Raw genomic sequence first — 19203 nt, forward strand, 5'->3', positions numbered from 1 at the left:
TGGTCAGTTTACTGCAAGCTCCAGGACACAGTAAGAGACCCTGCCTCAAAAATGAGGAGCTAGAGAAAGGATCCAAAGAGCTGAAGGGGCCTGCAGCCCCATAGGAGGAACAACAATATGAACTAACCAATACCCCCAGAGCTCCCAGGGACTAAACCACCAATCAAAGAGTACACATGATAGGACTCAAGGCTTTAACTGTATATGTAGCAGAGGATGGCCTTGTCGGACATCAATAAGAGGAGAGGCCCTTGGTCCTGTGAAGGCTCAATTCTCCAGTGTAGGAGAATGTCAAGGACAGGGAAGCAGGAGTGGGTGGGTTAGTGAGCAGGAGAAGAAGGGATGGGATAGGGGGTTTTGGAGGGGAAATGAGGAAAGCAGATACAATTTGAAATGTAAATGAAATATCTAATTTAAAAAAGGAAGAAAAAAGTGGTCAGCAATTTAAGAGACACATGTTACTTGATATTATTTCATCTGAATTTCTTCAGTGTTCTCAATGCATTTGTGGCCAAATAAATCTGTGAATAAAAAAAAAAATGTGGATGACACATGGCACCTGAGAAATGACCCTTGAGCCTGACCTGTGGACTGTACACAAACACGCGTACACACACACACACACCACACCACACCACACACTCCCCTAAAGCTAATAAGAATATAACTGTTGGGTCTGGAGTGATGGCTCAGTGGGTGAGAAGATACTTAGTTTTTGCAGAGGCCCTGAATTTGGTTCCCAGCACTTATATCAGGTGGCTCACAACTGCCTGTAATTCCAGCTCCAGGGGCTCTGAAGCTCTCTTCTGGCCTATGTAGGCACTGCACCGACATGCACAAATTCCCAGCAGACAAGCATGCAAATACATAATTAAAAATAAAATAAAATTTCAGAAAAAGCATATATAAGAGCTAGAGTTTCAACAAATTCTTCTCAGATGACCAACTTAACAAATGGATCCAATCTGCATGTTCCAGGCCTGAGAGCAGACAGGCCAGTCCACTGCTCCTTTGTGGGCCTTCCTTGGACATGATGGAAGGCTCCAAGAAGGATAGATACTGACTGGCTCCCATCAGTGTTTCTCATCACAGTCTTGACCATCATTTCTTTCATGTTCCTTCCACCCTGAGTTTGTGATGAGTCTTTGCCTGAGAACAGGACTTGCCTTTAGATTTTATTCCAGAGGAAGAGCAGTATCCTGATGTGGGCTGAATTTGGAGGTAGAGCTGAACTCCTCCATCTTTATAGCCAAGGCTCTGAACTAGAGTGAAAGATATAGAGATCCCTGGACAAAAGGCAAAAAGGATCACACACACACACACACACACACACACACACACACACACACACACACACACACCAGAAGAGGGCAGTTTTACTGAGATGGAATCCACCTGGCACACCTTAGCCCTCTCTTTAGAAGCCCAGTTTCACAGGTTTCATCAACTCAACCATTACCAGTCTCATACTAGAACATTGTCCATATCCAGCCCCAGAAGAAGCCATGCACCTGTGGTGGTTTGAATGTGAAGGTCCCCTGCCCCAAAGGCTTACATGTTTGCATGCTTAGTCCCAAGTTGATGAACTGTGTGGAAGTCTAAGCTGGAGGAGGTGTGTTGCTGGGGTGGGCTCACACCAGTATCTCATTCTCTGCCTGCTGCCTATGGATCCAGATGTAAAGCTCCCAGCTTCCGCTCTGGCACCATGCCTGTCTCATTCCCGCCATAGCTCATGGACTTGCCCTTTGAACCAGCCCCCAATTTAGTGCTTTCTTTTGTAAGAGCTGCCTTGGTCATGGTGTCTCCTCACAGCAATAGGACTGTGACAGAACAGGACACACCATTTAGCTTCTACTCACTTATTGCCCCTCCCCCCCCCCAGCCTTAGGGAGTCACTAATGTACTTTCTCTTTATTTTTGTATATTCTGTGCATTTTAGATGAATGATGTCATTTGAACTCATGGTGTTCAGCGACTTGCTTCTTAGTGAAGTGTTTCTAAGGACCACCATGCTGTAACACAGCTCAAAACTTCCTTCTTATTGTTTTATAATTATCTATTGCGTGAGTGTGCCACATGGTTTTCCTTCTTTCTTTTTCCTTTTCTTTCTCTTTTTCTTCTCCTCTCTTCTCTTCCTTCCATCCTTTCTTCCTCCCCCCTCCCTCTCTCTGTCTCTCTTTCTTTGCCACTCCTCAACAAAGACACATATGGGATTTAGGGACTTTTAAAGATGCTGTTGCTGTGAACAACTGTGCTCATTTTTTTTTTTGTCATGGATTAGGTTTTTGTTTCTCTTATGTATGGCATAGGAACATACTTCTCATTTGTGTGGTAGGCTTGTGTTTAACACATTGAGGAAATGGCAGCCTGCTCTCCAGAAAACTCTAAAAACTCACTTTACTATAAGAGCAATGTCTACACTGACAAATGTTAAAATCAACCCTTTGGAACCTTAAACTCATTCAGAACTCAGGACTCATTTAAAAGAGGAAAGAAACCAGAGGAGCATCTGAGTGTCCGTCAGAATGCTTGGTTGGGGGAGGGGAAGGGGGGAGGGGGAGGGGGAGGAGGAGAGGCTCTCAGGAAGAAAGCTGGCGCTTTGCAGTAACCTAACAAGTAGCCTAAAGCTCATCTGTTGTGACAGAGAATGGAAAGTGTGAGGAGATGCAGTTTTATATGTCTGAGCTAGGATATCCCTGACACCTCCCCACACTTGCCTACTCCACGTTGGCAACAATGTAATCTCCCACCCCATGTTTGCAGCAAGGCATGTCTTTGTTAGAGAAAATCAGGGTCTCCAGTTGAGCTACTGGCATATGATTGGTAATGAGGCCCAGCTATTGCGAATCCCTGCCAATGTGAAATGGATTAGACAGGAGTTGTAAGCACAATGGTAGTCTCCATTTATTGAGCACTTACTATGGCTAGATTTGTTTGAGCCATTCATTATCTCCACGGGGGGTGGGGGCTGACAAAACCTATAGGGATTGGATGACCTCTTTGTGACCTTCAGCTCCAGGATTAGGTCAGAAGCAGCATTAGGCAGTGTCTGGCATAAATATGTCTGTTGGTGCTTATCTCCATCATTATCTTGGAAAAATGCTCTCTGTAGCTCTCAATGTGTAAAGCTTGGGGTTGGGTGGTAATGGTTGATCCAACCAATGCCCCACTTCCCTGATCTTCTTCCACATCCTCGAGAGTGTGTCCTGAACCCTCTGAACTCTTAGCTCCTTCCACATAGAAACCTGGAAGAACATGTTCCTTTCTCCGCGTGTTTGACACAAACAGAACAAAAGGGCCCATCTGAAAGCTCTTGAGAAAGGGCCACCTCCCTAGACAGTTTTGTGTTCTCAGTAAAACTGAGACCTGCCTGTGATTAGATAAAACAGTGGTCATCTGCATCATCTTTTGCAATCAGCTTGGTTAACCTGGAAATTCTGAGGTCTTTTGCCAATAAATACCCAGTATCACTTGCAAACCTAGGCTGCAAATAGGAATTTAACAAAATTGTTATTTTCTGGTTTGATCGTGGGGTGTTTTTTGTAAAAAGGCACTATGTTATAGGTTCACAACTAAGCTCCTGCCACATTTTCACTCCCTCCAATCCTTTTTTTTTTCCTAATTAAATAACTGGAAAGATGTGTAAAACCATTAGCTCCAGACTAAACAGAACAAAAAGGTAATATTTAGATTAATATATTTTTAATGGACAGTTTTTTGGAGGGTTACAGGCATGGGAACAAAATTAAAATTGCTATATGGTTGCCACACTTCAGAAAAAGAGTCAAGTTTAATGATAAATCTGGCCTTAGAGAGCCAGCCAGAATGGATAGGGTCTGAATAGGATTTAAAAACCCAACTGTGTGCAGAAATTAGAGTTTTGCCCTGAATCATATGGAATTACAGTGCTGGGTGCGTGTGCCATGCCTACACAATAAAGCCCAAAGGAAGCAGCTATTTCTGTTGGTTTTATTAAACCAACCAAGCAATTTAATTCTTTTGTTCAGGAGAGTTCTACTTCATTGATTAACAAAAGCAGGGATATAATTTTTTCAGCCTTTTTGAAAAGCCTGAAATGTCAAGCCTTTTAAAGCAGATTATTGTGCCTCTGTGCAGTGAATACAGCCAGAGTAACCTTTTGTCTACAATTAAATATTCTAGCATAAATATAAAAGAAAATCAGAGATGGGAAAGATTGACTCACAAGAGATTGGAGAGGTAGATCCTCACACTGATAGCGAAGCAGCTTGCTTCTAATTAAATATGCGGCTGACTCTCCATGCTCTCGCTCGCAGCCGCACAGAGGAGAAGCGGCTGAGGAGAGGAAGGAAGGAGTCTATCACATCATCTCTCTGTCCACAGGCTTTCCTTGGGGCTTATGAAGGTATTTTAGAATTTTTATATTGGCATTTTTTTCAGGGGAGATAAAGGTGAACCCTCAAGGGCAGCCAGACCTCAGTCTTGAAAGTTTAGGCTTGCTGGGTGTTCAGCAGTTGAGCTTCCTAGATCTCTTCCTAGTCAGAAACCAAGGTTGATAGTGATGACTTTTGTTTTGAGGGTTGAAGCCATCCAGTTAGGTAGGCTGCAGTGCAAAGTGACCTTTTTGTTATTTTGAATTGGGGCTACTTATTGATTTTCCTCTTCTTTAGCCTATCGCATGCTAAAGTCTTTAATGCATATTTTGCTATTTGTACCTTGAGAGTATGAACCCAGAAAGCCAAATTCCAGTATCCTTTAGCTGTGTTTAACAGAATGCATTTTAGAAAATGATAAGGCTTGCAGTTGGACTCTTGGATTTATTGATATTCATAAGCCTTTCATCTTCATGCACACTCACGCATCTTCAGAGAAGTACTTAAACATGGCACTCGGAAAACGCTGATGGCACGGAATAGGGCTGATCCTCTTAGAGTCTGCTGCTTACACAGAAAAACTGGAAAATAATAAGAACTGAAATCTCTACTCTGTAACTTTGCCTTTCCACCCCAGGTCTTGACAGTATGGAGAGGAGTGGGTTCCCTCCGAGGGCTGTTGCCTGTTGCGTGTCTTATATGCACATAGAACCTTTCCCCGTTTGTAGGTGCAATTTATGTTCGGTTGCGAAAATACTTGATTGCAGATGGGTTTGAAACAACATTGGAATTCAGTAGGCTTTTCCTTTGTGTATTTACTGTACTAAGTGTTCCCTGGGTTGTGATTTTGAATACAATCAGACACCTGGTGCCTTTTGGAAGCGTGCCACTGAGAAAGGCTCCATATTTGTAAATTAATAGTTTGTACCACTCAAAAAAACCCGATTGGGGCAATAATTGAATGTTAGGAATAGAGCTTACATTTTTTTCCACCTTGTAAGATTTCCCCTTTTAATAAGCAAATTTCTTAAGTAACAGGCTCCACTGAAGGGAGGCAAACTCCCAATAAGTCTTACTGTGCCATTTGCCTTTCCTCTGATTAGCGTAAAGAGTGTGTTCAATGCAGTGTTTAATAAGGACTGTTTAAGTCAGGGTTCAAACTTAGCCTTCTGTAGGATATAGGGAAATGTGTTTGGCTGTCAATACTAAATTATTAAACTTTATACAGAAAACATCAAGCTACATTAAAAATTATGAATTTTTAAATGGAAGTAACACAGTTTGATGATTTAAGAAGTTAAAAATGTGACAGGCATATTCCATAAGGGTAGCAGTCTTTGTAACAATTTGCCCTTCCCTAAGTGTGGTCTACAATCACCACCCAGGCTTTGTGTGTTTCAAGTGGAGTTCTCCACCTGGGATCAAGTGTATGGTAGTGATGTAAATGTATATATGCAGCTGTCTCGTATGCCTGTGTAAAATGTAATTTGTCTCTCATATTACCTATACAGTTTAAGCACACTGGTTGTTATGGTTTGGTAGGAATTAAGCATGCTGGTGTTTCTGGGGAGAAGGATGTTTCTATAAAAAGGTATTCCCCCCCCCCTCCCGGGTGAGAGATACCGTAGTGATCAAGTACTAATTCTCTGGCCAGAAATAAATAATAATAGCAAGCAAACAAAACCAAAGAAACCAGGAAGTAAAGAGCACCCACAGCTCCTATAAAATGATGACAGCGACCTTCAACCTCCACTGACAACTGCGAGGTTTCATTCTTGAACGTATCTTTCTTTTCCACTTCAAATGCGCAGTTGTCTTTGATATGTATTTGTATTGTAAGTTATTTAGCGTGCAGCTGGCCGTGCCTCTGCTCTTTTGAAGGAGTGTGTTTACTCTCTGACGAGTGAACTGCTGTGGTGTTGCTGAAGTTGTCTGCCTGCTACGGGGAAAGGTGATTTGCTTATGCAAATTTAAGACGACTTGTTCTGCCAGCCCTGGCTTTTCCTGCTCTGCTCGCCTTTCCCAGTTTGACTTTTGATTAACACAAAACAAGAGATGGCCTGTCACCTCACCTGTGAATATGTCATTTTCAGCAAATCCGAAATCAAACCGAGGTTCTGGTTACTTTGGCTTTACTTATTGTTTTCTTTAGAGCATGCTGGTGATCTATAAACATTTATGCTTAAAAAACAAGTTTCATATTGACTACTTCAAAATGCCTAGAAACTTTTCTCACCCGCTATCAGGGTTAAGGCAGTGAGTTCCAACCGCGGATCCAGTGTATGCTCCGAGAGGATATTCTGATGATAAAGTACAGCCCACCTGAAGCGCCACAGGCACGAATGTGCTTTCTCCCAGCTCCTTACCAATGCTTGCTGTTAGCAACACTTTGATTCTATCATTATTTTTCTAAAAAAGAAAAAAAAAACCCTCTTATTATAATATTTGGCTTCTTTTAATTGTAATTCATGAGATTTAATTTTGAACATTTGGCAGTAAAATGCCAAGCACTGAACTGAATGGCTGTAGGGGAGTCAAATTAATTATAAATGACGGCTCATGTTCATTTACATTTCATTTTAACGACCAATTTAAAATTATGATTTGAATTACATTTTTATTTAAAAACAAGGTTTGATTACATGACACACGATTCAGTATGAAAATTATGGGACGGAGAACAGGCGAAGTGGTCTGAATTGCGGCACAGAGCACACCGCTGTTGCCTCATTCACCGATGGTGTGCCTGATACAGAAGGTCCTCAGCCTGCAGGGATGTCCAGCGTTTGAGGAGCAGGGAGATGCTGGGGAGGAACAGAAATGTAGATTTCTGCTGTCAGGTGCTTGCTCAGGGCAAGTTAAGCTACACAGCTGCCGAGTAGATCGATCAGCAGGGACCCTGGCACACAGGCCAGCAGGGCAGACCCTGATTGTACATTTCTTGTTTCAAAAAACCATTCCATTCTCTCCCTTCCCCTCAGTGTCACCACTTTCCTTCATCTTGAAAACTTGGAGCATCACATTAAAAAAAAATTAAATCTATAGATTTTTAAAGACTGCATAACATTTCCTATGGATTGGATTCACTAAAGAGATGAATACCCAGGACCTTGCTTTGGGTGCTGAGAACACGCGCTTTCCACATTGGTGTCCCTGCTGCTGTTTCTCCCTGCTTCTGTGTGCTCTAAGGGAGGAGGGGAGGCTTGGGCTAGGGCAATGGCTTTGGAAGCCAGTGCTGAGTGTCCTTCTAATGAGCTACTATCTTGACAAGCGACCAGACGTGACTGGGCTACAGTGGAAGAAAAGCTCAAAATAGCCTCTACAGTCCATGACTCACCAGTGTGTATGTCCCTAAGGAATGTTTTTGCCTAAATGGTGCTTAAAAATACTGATAATATTTTGCCTCTGCTGGAATCATGTGATGATCAACTGTGGGTTCTCAAGAAAGCAGCCCAGACTGATGAGAAGTCCATGTCACTCAGGACCTGCGGCGGCAAGGAGCAGAAGTTAGGGTTTCACTAAGGACTCAGCAGAACTGTGGGAAGCGATCATTTAATGTTTGTGTCTGCAGAATTCTCTGGTCTAGGTAGGGAAGCCAAGGCACACATTTGGCATTTGTTCCTTGGCAACATTGTGGCCTTTTCTATGGGGATGAGCTACTGTGCGTCTCTGTGTTTGTCCAAAGATAATGAGTAAAGTATTCGTCTCAGTTCCTAGTCTGAGTGCTACCTGGGCAGGGCCACAGCCTGCAAGATCTGTTAGGGATACGAGAAGGCTTGTTCTTGGGCCTCTGCTTCCGTGCTGTGAGTTTATGGTGTTAGGAGAGGTGATTATTTTCTGTGTGTTTGGTTGATATATTTTAGCTCATGTCATGGCTTTGGGGAGACAGTTATGGTGGGAGGCTTGGAGTGGGGTTTGGGCTTCATAAAGCTATGCCTCACTGTGGAGAGGGAAACGTCCTCTGGTATTTGCTTTGGAAAACAGGAAGAAGGGAATATATGTGGATAAGTGAAAGAGAGAACACCTTTTCAGGAGGTTTCTGAGGTACAGAGGGGAAAGACTTTCTACATCCCTGAAGGTGACCACCTTGTAGTCATAGCCAAAGTGAAGAGGGCTCACGTGTACAATGCTCAGAAACCCAGTGAATTTTATTTCATTTTAATTACCAAGTAGATTAGATTCTTCAAATTATAAAACTCTTTGTCCTTCAAAGTGCTGGGGGACACTAAAGAAATACCAACTATGGTAAACTTTGTATTTGCCTTAATGAACCCCTGTGATGGTTTAGGGCTGTTTCCTAGTTTCCAAGTTTCGATGTTACCAGATACACTTATTTGTATTAATACATTTTAACCTTGGGTGATGTGTGCTGTGTATAATATATATAATATTAGTGTGCTTACACATGTGTATGCCTTGAGGCCAGAGGTCAGCACCATCTCTTCCTCAGTCATTCTCCATCTCGGTTTTGAAACAGAGACTCTCACTGAATCCGGAGCTCATAGGCTCTGTTAGTCTGTCAGTCTGGCTGTCCAATGATCTTCAAGAATCCAACCAAGCTGGGGTTGCAGGTACACACTAGCATATCTGGCACTTAGGCGGGTGCTGAGATCTCAACTCAGCCAAGCTGGGGTTGCAGGTACACACTAGCACATCTGGCGCTTAGGCGGGTGCTGAGATCTCAACTCAGCCAAGCCGGGGTTGCAGGTACACACTAGCACATCTGGCACTTAGGTGGGTGCTGAGATCTCAACTCAGCCAAGCCGGGGTTGCAGGTACACACTAGCACATCTGGCACTTAGGCGGGTGCTGAGATCTCAGCTCAGGCCCTTCTGCTCAAGAGGCAGACATGTTACTCGCCAAACCCTATATATAAAATATTTTCTTCTCCTTTATGTAAATGGTGACATAACATGTCTACTCCCTGGCACCTTGCTTTCTCAAGTAATAAATGAAACTGTTCTTCTTCATAGGAGTTGGTAAATAAATGAAAAGGACTCACTGTTCTGTGTTTATGGATTTCCCCGAGGATGCTCCACAAATCATGGAAGCAGTTGCTATTGGATGCTTAGGTTGCTTCCGGACCTTGCCTCTTATTTAGAGGTGTCAGCACACTCCCCGGGGTGGGTGGGGGCGTCTAGTCAGAATGTGAAATGTTGCAACCACTGTGAGAAGCTGGAGATCTCCTCAAATGTCAGAGTCACTGTGCGGCGACCCAGCAGCTTCATCTGTAGATATGTAACTAGCTGAAAGGCTTTGTGGGAGGGATTTGCAGGCTTATGGTGTGAACACTGGTGCTCACAGCAGCATTACAAACGGCATCCCGAATGGATGACAACATTCGATCTGTGAATCAATAGTATATTACTCAGCCGTAAACAGGAAGCAGATGTGAACATATTCCAATCTGCATGACCAATGAAAACATATTGAGTGTAGTAAGCTGGACGAAAGGGCAAACATGTATGGTGATAACTGCATGAGGAACAAGCTGGGTGTGGTGGCAGTTGCCTATAATTCCACTTGGAAGGCAGAGACATGAAGAGCACCCCAAGTTCAAAACTAGCCTCCTCTGCATAACAAGTTCCAGCCCAGGCAGGGCTACACAGTGAGATCCTGTCTGAAAACAGCAACAACATTTTATGAAGTATTAAGGAAAGCAAATATGTTCTTCACAGGGATAGGAGGGGAACAATGGCTGCCAGAGGCTGCCCAGGAAGCCAGAGGACCTCTGGCTAGGGCAGAATTCTTCTTGAAAAAGATGAAGAAAATGAAGAAAATAGGTAGTGTTGAAGGCCAGGTAATAATAGGAATGTAATTAGTGACACTAGTCGAACACTTGGTGAAAAACTACTGTCACTGGGGCTGGAGAGATGGCTCAACAGCTAAGAGTGTGCACTGCTCTAGGGGCTGAGCACCCTCCCCTGCACCCCATGGGCACCTGCATTCATGTGTGCAAATCACACACTGAGTAAAATAAATATATATATTTTAAAAGGTCAACATTGTAAATTTTATGTTATTTATTTCTTAACAATTAAAAAATCCCCCAATAAGCAGGGCAGAAAAAAACTTCATACATTCATGACTTTTAAAAAAAGGTACATCTATCTCTATCTATCCTTTCTTTCTCTTCCTTTCTTCCTTTCTTTCTTCCTTCCTTTCTTTCTTTCTTCCTTTCTTTCTTTCTTTCTTTCTCTTCCTTTCTTCCTTTCTTCCTTTCTTTCTTTCTTTCTTTCTTTCTTTCTTTCTTTCTTTCTTTCTTTCTTTCTCTCTCTCTCTCTTTCCTTCTTTCTTTCTCTCTCTTTCTTTCTTTCTTTTTTCTTTCTTTCTCTCTCTTCCTTCCTTTCCTTCTTTCTATGTATGTACGTACGTATGTATGTATGGTATGTATGGTATCTATCTATCTATCTATCTATCTATCTTTCTTTCTTTCTTTTTTCAATTTTTTATTGGATATTTTCTTTATTTACATTTCAATTATTGTCCCTTTTCCAGGTCTCTCCTCTGGAAACCCCCCTCCCACCCCCCTCCCCTTGCCTCTATGAGGGTGCTCCCTTACCTACCCACCCACTTCCACCCTTCCCGCCTTGGCATTCCCCTACACTGGAACATCGAACCCCTTCAGGACCAAGGGCTGCTCCTCCCACTGATGTCCAAGGCCATCCTCTGCCACATATGTGATGGGTCCCTCCATGTGTACCCTTTGGTTGGTGGTCCAGTCCCTGGGAGCTGGGGGTGGGGTCTGGCCAGTTGACACTGTTGTTCCCCGCATGGGGCTGCAAACTCCCTCAGCTCCTTCAGTCCCTTCTCCAGCTCTTCTGTTGGGGACTCCAAGCTCAGTCCAATGGTTGGTTGCAAGCACCCACCTCTGTATTTGTCAGGCACTGGCAGAGCCTCTCAGGAGACAGCCATATCAGGCTCCTGTCAGCAAGCACTTCCAGGCATCTGCAATAGCATCTGGGTTGGTGTCTGTATGTGGAATGGATTCCCCAGGTGGGCCAGTCTCTGGATGGCCTTTCCTTCAGTCTCTGCTCCACACTTTGTCTCCATATTTCCTTCTGTGAGTATTTTGTTCCCCCTTCTAAGAAGGACTGATGCATCTACACTTTGGTCTTCCTTCTTCTTAAGCTTCATATGGTCTGTGAATTGTGCCTTGTGTATTCACACTTTTGGACTAATATCCACTTATCAGTGAGTGGATGATATTTTCAAGTTCCATCCATTTGCCCACAAATTTCATGAAGTCATTGTTTTTGATAGCTGGGCTCCCTCCCTCCCTCCCTCTCTCTCTCTCTCTCTCTCTCTCTTTCTCTCTCTTTCTATGTATGTATGTATGTATGTATGTATGTATGTATGTATCTGTCTAATCTATTTATGTTTATATGTATGCACATATACTACAGCATGGCATGTGTAGGGTCAGAGGGCAATTGGCAAGAAGCAGTTGTATCTTTTCAGCATGTGGGTTCTGGAGAATCTAACTCAGGTCCTCAGGCTTGGTAGCTGGCATCTTCATTCTTTGAGTGATCTTATTAGCCCAGCACCTGTGACTTTGTGTGTGTGTGTGTGTGTGTGTGTGTGTGTGTGTGGGTTAAACCTTTTGTATTCATTAATGGCCTGGAACTTGCTATGTAGACCAGGATTGCTTCAAACAGAGATTTGCAATCCTGTCTCTGGAGTCCTAGGATCAAAGGGGTGTGCCATATGCCCAGCATCCATCTTCTTAGTGTATTCAGATATGTTGATCTATGCTTACCTGCCTCCTTGTAGCCCCATGCTGTACTGAGTTAATCGTTCAGTTGCCCTTTTTAATAATAAGAGGACTCTGCACCTGTAAGGATTCCCTAGGATCGATGGAGTTGGGATCCAGGTGGTTTAAAGTCTGTGAATGGAGTGAGGCACATCCAAGATCTGAGTCATGTGCTAACAGAAGCTGCCCCCCCCCTTCCTCTGCCCGCCCTCTCTCCCTGCCATCCCCATTTCCTCTTGTCCTTTCCCATCTCCCCTTTGGTTTTACTGAGACAGGGTCTCACTATGCAGCCTAGGCTCACTGTGTAGCCTGGCTTTCCTCTGAACTTGTCATTCTCTGGCCTTGGCCTCCTGATGCTGAAACTACAGACGTGTGCAGAGTGCTGGCTGTATTTGATGAAACGTCATTGACTGCATGATCCATCAGATGGTAATTAGTAAACAGCCTCAGCTGGAGATGGGTTACAGAGTCTGCTCACAAGACAAATGTGGCATTGCTTCAAACTCCGTGCTTTGCAATTTGATGGAATTTTGACTTCATTCCTGATTATTAATTAACCAAAAAGTTCAAAATGTGAGGGGAGTTACTCCAGTGAGTGAGTGATGGCGAAGCAGGGTAATTTGTGGCAAGTTGGGGTTGCCAGAGCTGCACAGAGTAGGGTGTCCCTTTGTAGTCAGTGGCAAGGGCAAGAAAGGCCTTCCAGAGAGGGTGTCTCTGAATTGAGTCCTTCCCAACAGATAGGGTCAGGTAGAGGCATTCTGGAGTTGGTTTACCTCTGGATTTTCTCTTGACCCAGGAACTTGGGAAAGATAATCAAGGTCAAGGATAGGTTATTTTGTTTTGTTTTGTTTTGTTGTTGCTGTTGTTGTTTGAAGTTCCTTTAACACCAGCTGAACTGGAGTGTTCAACAAACACATCTTTCATTTCCCTTCTTTCTCTACACTTCTCTGATGTCTCCCCGTCCCGATCCCTTCCTCAAACTCTCCTGAAATCCTCTCTGCATCTCCCCACCTTCCTCAAATACCTTTCCTATTGCTTCTGCCCACTTTCTTATTGATAATCTATCTCCTGTGGCGGGGTAGCTTACGCTGAATATTTGCTACAACATGCAGAACCTGTAAGGATGAGTGGGACTAGGTCATTCAGGTCAGTATTTTCTAAATGTTGTGCCCAGCTGCCTCCACGTAACCACAGGCTCTCTGATGTGACTGGCCATTTCTAGTCATGAGGTTCGCTCATGTGTGTGCCCATAGCTATTTGCAGTATTCAGGGATATGTGTATTGCTAAGCTATTTGAGAAGGAAGAAGAGAGGAGAGAAGGAAGAGAGGAAAGAGAAAAGAGAGAAGAGGAGGTAGGGAAAGAGAAAGGAGAAGGGGATATTAGTTATAGGGCACGTTCCTTGGGTAAATGCTTGACAGCTAGCATCTTCTAACTTTCCCTAAAACTGTCCTGAGTAGGAATGACCTCCCACAGACTTGTGTGTTTGAATGTTTGGCCAATAATGAGTGGCACTATTAGGAGTTGTGTCCTAGTTGGAGTAGGTGTGGCTTAGTTGGAGGAAGTGTGTCACTGTGGGAGTGGGCTTTGAGGTCCCACATGCTCAAGCTCTACCTAGTGTGGAACTAACTTGCTTCTGGTGCCTGTGGATCAGATGTAGAACTTTCAGCTCCTTCTCCAGCACCGAGTCGGCCTGCATGCTGCCATGCTTCCCGCAGTGATGAGAATGGACTAAACCTCTGAAACTGTAAGACAGCCCCAACCAAATGCTTTTCTTTATAAGAGTTTCCATGGTCTCTTCATAGAAATAGAACCAAGACATGTCAGAGCATGGAAAGCGTCATGCAGACATTTTTCTGACTCCATAGCTATGCGATGTGGTAGTGCAAGCCTGAGATTGCACATCACAGTCACATCTATGCTTATCTAGCCTGCATTTGAGAGCCTTTAAATGGTACATTGCAATGGTAGTGAAGGTAATGTGGTGTTCACCAGGTGAGTCCCCAAGGCTGTTTGGGAACTATGGCACAGAGTGGAAGACAGCTTACAAACAGGTGCATGTGGCAATTGATTTTCAGGGCCTAGCTGTGGGAAGCCCTTTGGTGTACTTTAGACCAGGCAACTTGAAATTGTCCGTGGAAGGTTTTCTATGACTGACAGCAACGGCGTGAGCCTGCAGTCTGGTGGCGCAGACTGACCAGAATGACCAGCGCTTACCATTCATCCAAATCTCCAGGTTTTACCATGAATGCTTATTTTAATAGTCTAACAAACTAATAGTCTGAGTTGGCGAGAGAGGGAGAGAGAGAGAGAGAGAGAGAGAGAGAGAGAGAGAGAGAGAGAGAGAGAGAGAGAGAGAGAGAGCGAGCTCAGTCAGTGAAGGGCTAGCCTTGCAAGCATGAAGAACTGAGTTTATTCCCAGAAGCCATATGTTTGAAAGAGTTGGGTATGTGTTAGTATGCCCTTGTAATTCCATCACCAGGGAGGCAGAAACTGAATCCCATAGACTTGCTGGCCAGCCAGTCTAGCCAAATCCATGAGCTTGAGGCCTCTGAGAGACTCTGTCTCAAAAACTATGGACTTCACCTGAGGAATGGCAGCCAACTTTGTCCTCTGACCTCCATACACACCCATGTACGCACACAAACAACAACAATCACATAACTTATAATTACTCAAGTATGGCAAGGTACCAATCATTTCCTACCTAGTTAAAGCCTACACAGGAGTATGACATTATTTTCTGAAGTCCCAAGGACCTGTCAATTCAGCATCTCTGCACCTTTCACTTAGAGAGCATCTGATGAGACAAACCGACAAGGTTCAGAATATTCAAGCCATGGTCACTTAAAATACTTATCCTGACATCCAGGTCTGGGATGGATGGGAGGACCTGCCAAGGGAGGCGATTCAACCTGGTGCTGGTTCCTCTCCAGAGTCAACTGTACTCGATGTAGAACCATCCAGGAGACGTGCCTGGGTCTGCGTGGGGAGGCCCCTGGATGGCAAGGCCTACTTTGGATGTAGGCTGCATCGTTCCATGACCTCAGGTCCTGGATTGCATAAAAAGAAAAAAATAAGCCAGCAGCAACATTCATCTGCCTCTCTGCTTCCTGAGGTGAGACACTACTGGCTACCATGCCTTCCTGTTGCCGAGTTCTTAAGCCGTGGTCTTCCTTAAGCTGTATTTTGTCAAGGTGATGAGATGTCACCCCTAAGATGTCCAGTATGGCTGCCCTTTGTGGTTGCCTTGATGAGGGTCTTGTTCCCCTATGTGTCAGTGTTTGTGAGCTCTATTGGGAGTAACACAGTACCACGTGCTGCTAAAAGGACTGTGTTGCCTGACTTGAGTCTCTGCTGCAGGGCTCCCTGTGGCTTTTCTCTGTGGTCAGCGTTGGTCAGTCTTTTGGTGTCCTCTGTTACATCGTTTTATGCAGGAGTTTTCTTGGCTGTCCACATGGCTGCAGAACCCAGAGCCTTTCCTTACGTGAAACCAGAACTTTGTCATCGAGGGCTTGCACACATCCTCCTTGCCTGCCCTGTGGGTCTGTCTTGTCCCCTGAATCCTTGGCCTCTTGTGACACTCCTGCTCCAAAGCATTCACCTACCCCAAGCTAGCCTGCTAAAGCATTTTCCCGGAGAAGGCAATTCTCTCACTAGAACAGATTCTTACGCTAGCTACTAAGGGAATAAAGTGTTCTTCTAACCACCCCCTAATAATAAAGCAACAGAGGTTGAGAGTGATTTATTTTCTTTTAAAAAAATAAATTAGAACAGGCTCAAGGTTATCTTGGTAATAATAGCCCTGTCTCTCTCCCTTGCATTCCAATATGCTGTTGAATGGGAGTCGAAGCTGAGACGTTACAGCTTGCTCAAAAGGAACCGGGCACGGGGTGCTATCTGTGCGCTGCAGAGGACAAAAGAGCTCCCGCTACCCTGCCTGATTCCTGACAGCAGTTATCTGGCATCTACGTCTACATTCCCATGGTCGGATTTTCAGTCTCCCAGCAAGCACACGGTGCTTTGGGCAATACTGACAATTCACAAAAGTGCTCTTGGTGTGGGGCTGACATCAGCTTTCTCGAGACTCTGTCTTTGTGTCCTAACTCTATCTGCATGAGTTCAAACCTGACTAATTTCATTTTAGTTACAGCCTTGTAAACTATCCATCTTAAGGAGGGATCTGATAAAGCGCTTTCTCGATCGAAATTTTCACTGCCTACCTGCTGCCCAGAGGGGAGACTCTTCCAGTGTCCTTGATAAGTTTGTTCAAACATCGCTTTTAGAGAAATTTCATTTCTTCCACCTGCTTCTTGTTCCATCCTATAAACATGCATTCCACTTTATTTTTCTTCATCCTATTATATGTGGTTTTCCCACCATCCAGATACTCACCAAGCCTAGCCCTGCTTAGCTTCCCAAATCAGAGAAGGCCAGGCCCCATCAAGGTATGCCCCTGGCTTTCTAGCCAGCCCAACTCAACGGATCCACATCTATCTATCTATCTATCTATCTATCTATCTATCTATCTATCTATCTATCTATCTATCTATCTATCTATCTATCTATCTATCTTTCTTTCTATCTATCTATCTATCTATCTATCTATCTATCTATCTATCTATCTATCTATCTATCTTTCTTTCTTTCTTTCTTTCTTTCTATCTTTCTTTCTTTCTTTCTTTCTTTCTTTCTTTCTTTCTTTCTTTCTATCTATCTATCTATCTACCTATCTATCTATCATAATGATTCTTTAGCCTTCAAGCTTTATTTAGCATCTGTCACCACTGGGACTTTTAGAACCTTTTAGGTCTCTATTTTCCTGTTGCCACTAGTCGTATGGACCTTGAACATTTGAACTGTGGGCAGCCAAGTTGAAGCATTCTGCCCGTGTAAGAAACTGGTTTAAAGACTTAGTACAGATTATAAATGTCTCATTATTGATTTTGTGGTAAAGGACTAATTCGGTTATATTACTTAACCTAGATCATATTGTTAGATCAATTTTATGTTAAAATCCCCTCAACATGACTATTATAGAATTAAATAATAAATTAAATATGGTCTCACACTATTGGAATATCATTGGACAGCCCTACTTGAATCCATGACAGGGGACTCAGCTCTAATCACCCTGAATCATCACCATGAGTACTTCAGTTTCTGCTGCCCCCACTGACATGCTCTGGGGTCAGCTATTTAACTTTCCATACTTATTTATAACTTAGTGTCTCCTGAGTGCATGCCTTTGATCATCTAACCCAGAAGGCAGAAGCAAGCAGATCTCTGTAAGTTCCAGCCTAGTTTGGCATACGTAGTATCTTCCATGCCAGACAGGACTATACAGTGAGCTGTTGTCAGGCTCTCCAAATACAAATTCAGTGGATGTACAATACATCTTGCTCTGGGATTTCTTTTCTATTGCTGTGATAAAATACCAGCAAAATCAACTTGGGGAGGAAAGAGTTTATTTTCATCTTACACTTCTGGGGAAGTCAGGGCAGGAACTCAAGGCAGGAACCTGGAGGCAGGAACTGATGCAGAGGCCACAGAGGGGTGCTGCTAACTGGATTCCTCTCCATAGCTTGCTCAGCCTGCTTTCTTATAGCACCAGGACCACCTGCCCAGAGGTGATACCACTCACAATGCACTGGGTACTTCCACATCAGCTAGCAATCAATAAAATGTACCACAGGCATCCCCATAAGACACTTTGGTGGCATGATTTTCTCAATTGATTTTCCCTTTTCCAAAATGATTCTAGATAGTATCAAGTTGGCATAAATCTAACCAGCACACATGTTAGTGAGATAAATAGAAAGTGCTTTATCAGAAGAGGTCAGAAATTCAAATGCATGAAGAAACATGGCAGAAAACACCCTGAGTTAACTGGTTTTTAACAGACATTGGAATGCTGAGGACAAGCGAGGGGCAGTAGTTCTCAACCCCCTTAATGCTGGGACACTTTAATACAGTTTCTTATGTGATAATCTGTGACCTCCAGTCATAAAATTATTTTTGTCGCTACTTCATAACTGTAATTTTGCTATTGCTATGAATTGTAACATAAACATTTTTGGAGACAGAGATTTGCCAAGGGGCAATCCATAGGTTGAGAACCACTCTGAGCTGGTGGTTGGGAGTCGGTTTGCAAGAATGATGCAGAGAATCTCTGCCCCATGAAGCATGAGGAAGCGCTTAGCTCTGATAACTGGACAGAGGTAGCTTGCAATATGTCTGGGCTGTCTCAAAAACTATTAAATTGTCAAATGTCAGTTGTGAAACAGTCCAGGCACAGACTAGCTGGCAGGCTCCATGGACAGCTTTGTTAATCCTATAAAGCCTGGAGTTTGTGTCAGTCTCGATTGATGGACAAATGGCAGTCACCACCACACCAACACGGGTATCATCATGCCAACTTGGGAAAAGGGCAGACATCCCCCTGCCTCAGTTGGGTTATTCCTTCAGGGATACAGGAATGGCAGAATTGCAAAAGTATCTGAATTTTCCAGTGAAACTGGATTTTTCTGATTTAACTTTTTGTGTGTGTCTAAAAGGCAAGGCTACGTCATAGACAAAACAACAGGGGGTTATTAGCAGAGGGTTGATCAAGAACATAGGCGGATGTGTGGGCTTGCAGTGCTCCCAAGTCTCCCCAGAACTGTGTTTTTAAATTTCTTTGTGTAATTTTTCAAGAGTTAGGTCTTTATGGCAAACCCGGAGGGTGTGGGTATATAAGTAAGCTTTTGTTTGTGTTTGTTTTTTTCAGAAGTATGAAATTGTCAATGCACAGGAGATGAAAATGTCTCCTACTCAGGTCTCTAACAACTTGGGATTTAGGCAACGGCCAAGAAACTATCGATTTCTGATTTTTAAGAGCTCTTACGACCTGGGCATTTTCAGCTAGCCCTTCCTACCGAGTGCTTTCACATACACAGAATGGCAAGTTCCATGTAGTGTGTGTGTCAGTTAGAAAAGCGCTGTTGTAGACTGCCAGATGGCAGCCTGGGGAGGATAGAGTTCTGCTTCGATGCTTCATTTCTTCAAAATCTAAACTCAATATAATACAAAAGAAACTAATACAAAAGAATCCTGGCTTA

The 19203-nt window shown here is 43.6% G+C and overlaps 1 protein-coding gene across 5 annotated transcripts in view; it reads left to right on the top strand.

The window, feature by feature from the left end:
• The first annotated feature begins 4095 nt into the window (after window positions 1-4095).
• The window catches only part of LOC115030650, a 575682-nt gene continuing 560574 nt past the window's right edge, over window positions 4096-19203 (top strand). For all 5 annotated transcript variants that reach the window (XM_029475596.1, XM_029475597.1, XM_029475599.1 and 2 more), the window contains exon 1: window positions 4096-4384. In XM_029475596.1, coding sequence (XP_029331456.1) covers window positions 4264-4384 — 121 coding nt within the window. In that variant the 5' untranslated portion in view covers window positions 4096-4263. The remainder of the gene's footprint in view (window positions 4385-19203) is intronic.

The sequence above is a fragment of the Mus caroli genome, chromosome 3 (assembly GCF_900094665.2).
Source record: "Mus caroli chromosome 3, CAROLI_EIJ_v1.1, whole genome shotgun sequence".
NCBI classification, from domain to species: domain Eukaryota; kingdom Metazoa; phylum Chordata; class Mammalia; order Rodentia; family Muridae; genus Mus; species Mus caroli.